This window comes from Tupaia chinensis, unplaced genomic scaffold (genome assembly GCF_000334495.1).
Source record: "Tupaia chinensis unplaced genomic scaffold, TupChi_1.0 Scaffold000083_1, whole genome shotgun sequence".
In the NCBI taxonomy this organism is placed as follows: domain Eukaryota; kingdom Metazoa; phylum Chordata; class Mammalia; order Scandentia; family Tupaiidae; genus Tupaia; species Tupaia belangeri.
In genome coordinates, this window is record NW_006159544.1 from 42,605 (window position 1) to 45,840 (window position 3,236).

General features: G+C 47.3%; 1 protein-coding gene across 1 annotated transcript in view; it reads right to left on the bottom strand.

Annotated features, from left to right (window-relative positions):
- FGD1 (FYVE, RhoGEF and PH domain containing 1) overlaps positions 1–3,236 on the bottom strand; it is a gene marked incomplete at its 5' end in the record, with an annotated part of 60,273 nt that overhangs the window by 2,424 nt on the left and 54,613 nt on the right. The window contains 4 exon segments of the mRNA XM_014585703.2: positions 1,219–1,380; positions 1,558–1,683; positions 2,021–2,122; positions 2,638–2,668. Coding sequence (XP_014441189.1) covers positions 1,219–1,380; positions 1,558–1,683; positions 2,021–2,122; positions 2,638–2,668 — 421 coding nt within the window.

Below are 3,236 nucleotides of genomic sequence, written 5' to 3' on the forward strand. Positions count from 1 at the left end.
TCCTGGACCCAGTGGCTTAAAACTCACGCCGGGCGTGTGTGTATGCGTGCCCAAAATCCTGAGAGGAGAATGGAGGAGAAGGGATTGCGGCGTGACCGTCCCCCCCAGGGGGTGATTTCTCGCTTTCTGTCTCTATGTCTCTCTCTGTCTGTCTAGCGAGCGCACACGCCCTATAGCGAAAACCTCTCAAAAAAAAAAAAAAAAGAATAAGCATGGAGTATTAAATATATTGCAGACCTCAACTTAAAACAAGAATGTATGTGCACATGCCTAAAAGATAGGAAGGGTAAGATCTTTTTTCCTTCTCTTAATTTGCCAGAGGGCACATGTGAGAAAGCACCTCCTCATAGGGGTGGCCATACCACAATCCTTTTTCCATCTCTCTCTCCTTTAGGGATTTTGGGCATACATGTACACAGATTGTTTTTCTAGTCACTGGATCTGGAACTCAAACCATGCTATCGGCCATGTGGGATCCAGCTGCCTTAACCACCACACCACCAACTGGCTCGTAAGGATAAGTGGTAACTTCTGGGTAAGAAGGAATGTGGTGCTTTATAATTTTTTGCTCATATTGTCCCACATATCCCTACTTTGTAATAAGAAAGGCAATTTGTTGATTTTTTTTTTTTCAAGAAGTTTTTGCCTTAGGGTGCATGTGCTCCCCAGAGAGACAGTTAAGAGGAAAAATGAGAAATCACCCCTGGAGGAATGGCCATGTTGCAGTCCCTTCTCCTCCATTCTCCTTCTGGGATCTTGGACACACACACACACATGTGCCTGGCATGAGTTTAAAGCCTCTGGGTCTGGGAATCGAACTGTGGTTGGCCATGTGGGAGTCCAAAGACATAACCTATGCCATCTGCTGGCTCCAATTTGTTAATTAAAAAAAAAAATCCCACTCTGCCACTTGTTGGCTATGCAATATGGACAAATAACTTCTCTGGGTCTTGGTGTCCTCATTTATAAAATAGGAATAATAATAGTATAGTCAGATTAATTACTGTGAATATTAGACTAAAGTACTTCAATAAAAATGACTGTCTTCTATTTACTTTTGCATTCAATTTGCTTATTCAAAGCCTAGGTCACTTGATCAGTAGATGCACATAGTACCCTAATGTTTCAGAGATGCCCAGGCCTCCTCAGTCATACTGAGTAGGTAGCTGGGGCCCATTTGGTCACTGTGGGAGAGTTAGTCTGAGGCTTGGCTCTTACCTCCAGGATGGACCTCCGGCGCTGGGGTGTATGTTGGCTGCAGGCTGGACTGCTTCCAGATACCCCATGCAAGGCCACGTAGCAGTCGGTACACACACGGTTGGAGCGGTTGTTGTCATAGATGAGGCGGGCCCGGAACTCTGAGCATTTCCCACAAACCACCTGAGGTGGCAAGCAGGCAACAGCAGCCTGATGCCAGTGGACCTTCTACTTTGACATACCAACTCCCACAGCCGAGTTGGGGCCTCCTCCCCCACTTGGAAGGTACCCACTCAGAAGCAGCCTTTGGGTTATCAGCCTGTCCCCTCCCTAGCTCTGTCGCTGCCTCCCAACACTCACATGCCCACAGGCCTTGCAGTGGTGCCTGCGTTTGGTGATGGAATTGAAGGGCTCCTGGCAGCGCATGCACATGGTGACTTCCTTTTCCCGGATGGGTGTAGGTGCCCGCTTTCCAAGATCCACGTTCTGGGGAAAGGGCCAGGTCCCAGGTTAGAGATAGCTTCTCCCCAGCCCAGTCCAGCTAGCCCTGCCCCTGCCCAAGGAAGCACATGCAGAACACCTGCCTTTGAGTCCTAGCTCTGCTTCTATCTCACTGTGCTACAAAGACAAGCTACTTCTACTCTTGGGGCCTCAGTTTCCCCAATAGTTTCTCTGTGGCCCTGTCAACAGAAGACTGTACTTCTGAGGTCATGCATTGCCTATCTGGTTTAAACTCTGAGATGGGGGGAAGATTGTCTCAAGGTAAGGTAGAAACTTGGTAGAAGGGGTCTCAGTACAAGAGGGAGAGAGCAGAGACTCTTACTGGAGAGTTGGGAGGGGTATCTTCATCTTCTCTGTTTGTTGAGTTCAACAGTTTGAAGGTCTCTAGTGTCTGTTCATGCTTCAGGAGGGTGGAGTTGATGGCCTGGGGAGGAGGTATAAGAAATGAGAAGTCAGAATACCCCATGAGCCACCCATTTCTACCTTTACCTCACCCTCTTGTGCTCTAGCCTGGGGTCAGAAAAGGATTCTAGGCCTAGTTTTGCCCCTGCTAGGTGCATGACCTTGAGCAAGTCCTTTCCAAAATTCAGGTCTCAGTCTTATAATTGTAAAATGGTGGTAGGGGGTGGGTAGTGTCTGAAAAAATCTCAGGTGGCCTTCTTGGCCATTGTCTGGGCTTAAAGTTTTACAGGGCTTGACCTTACTCTATGGGATTACATCCTTAAAGGAACCAACTTTCTAAAAGAACAATTTGTCAGTTTCTCCCTAACCTCAACCTCAGTTTGCATAGTTGTAAAATGGGAATGGTAAGGTTTGTTGGAACACAGGTATCCAGGGCCGTTCTGGTTAGATGTAAGATTGAGGGGAGAGTCCACCCACCCTTGGAGGACCTGTTCATACTCTTTCAGCCCCCTGCCACAAAGCCTTCCTGGATGTTACCTGGACCCAGTCTTTCTTCTCCTCCTCAGTCCTTGGCGAGGGGGGTGGGGGGAGGAAAGAAAAAATGTTGGGTTAGACAGGCCAACAAAAAGCAACTGGAGTGGTAAAGGGCAGGTGTTTTAGGATTCAGACCTGGATTTGACTCTCTGCTTCTTCATTTATTACTTGTGTGACCTTGGACAAGTTACTTAACCTGTCTGGGTTTATTTTTTCAAAAATTACCAATACATTCCAGACCCTGTGCTAGGAAGTGGGCCTCAGGGAGGACCCTGCTCTCAAAGAAGTCATGGCCTAGTAGAGACACAGAAAGGGATAATATACGGCTGGAGGAGTGTTTGTCACTTCTGTGACAGGGTGAAAAATAAGCTGAGGAGCCCAGAGGAAGGGACCTTTTTTTGTTTGTTTGTTTGTTTGTTTTTTTCCATAGGGCACATGTGCTATTGGGGAGAAATAAAGAAGGAAAGTAAGAAATCACCATCCCTAAAGGGCATGGCCATTCACAACCCCTTCTTTTCCATTCTTCTCTTGGGATTTTGGGTACACATGCACATGTGCTCAGCATGACTCTCAAGCTGTCAAGTCTAGGATTTGAGCCATGG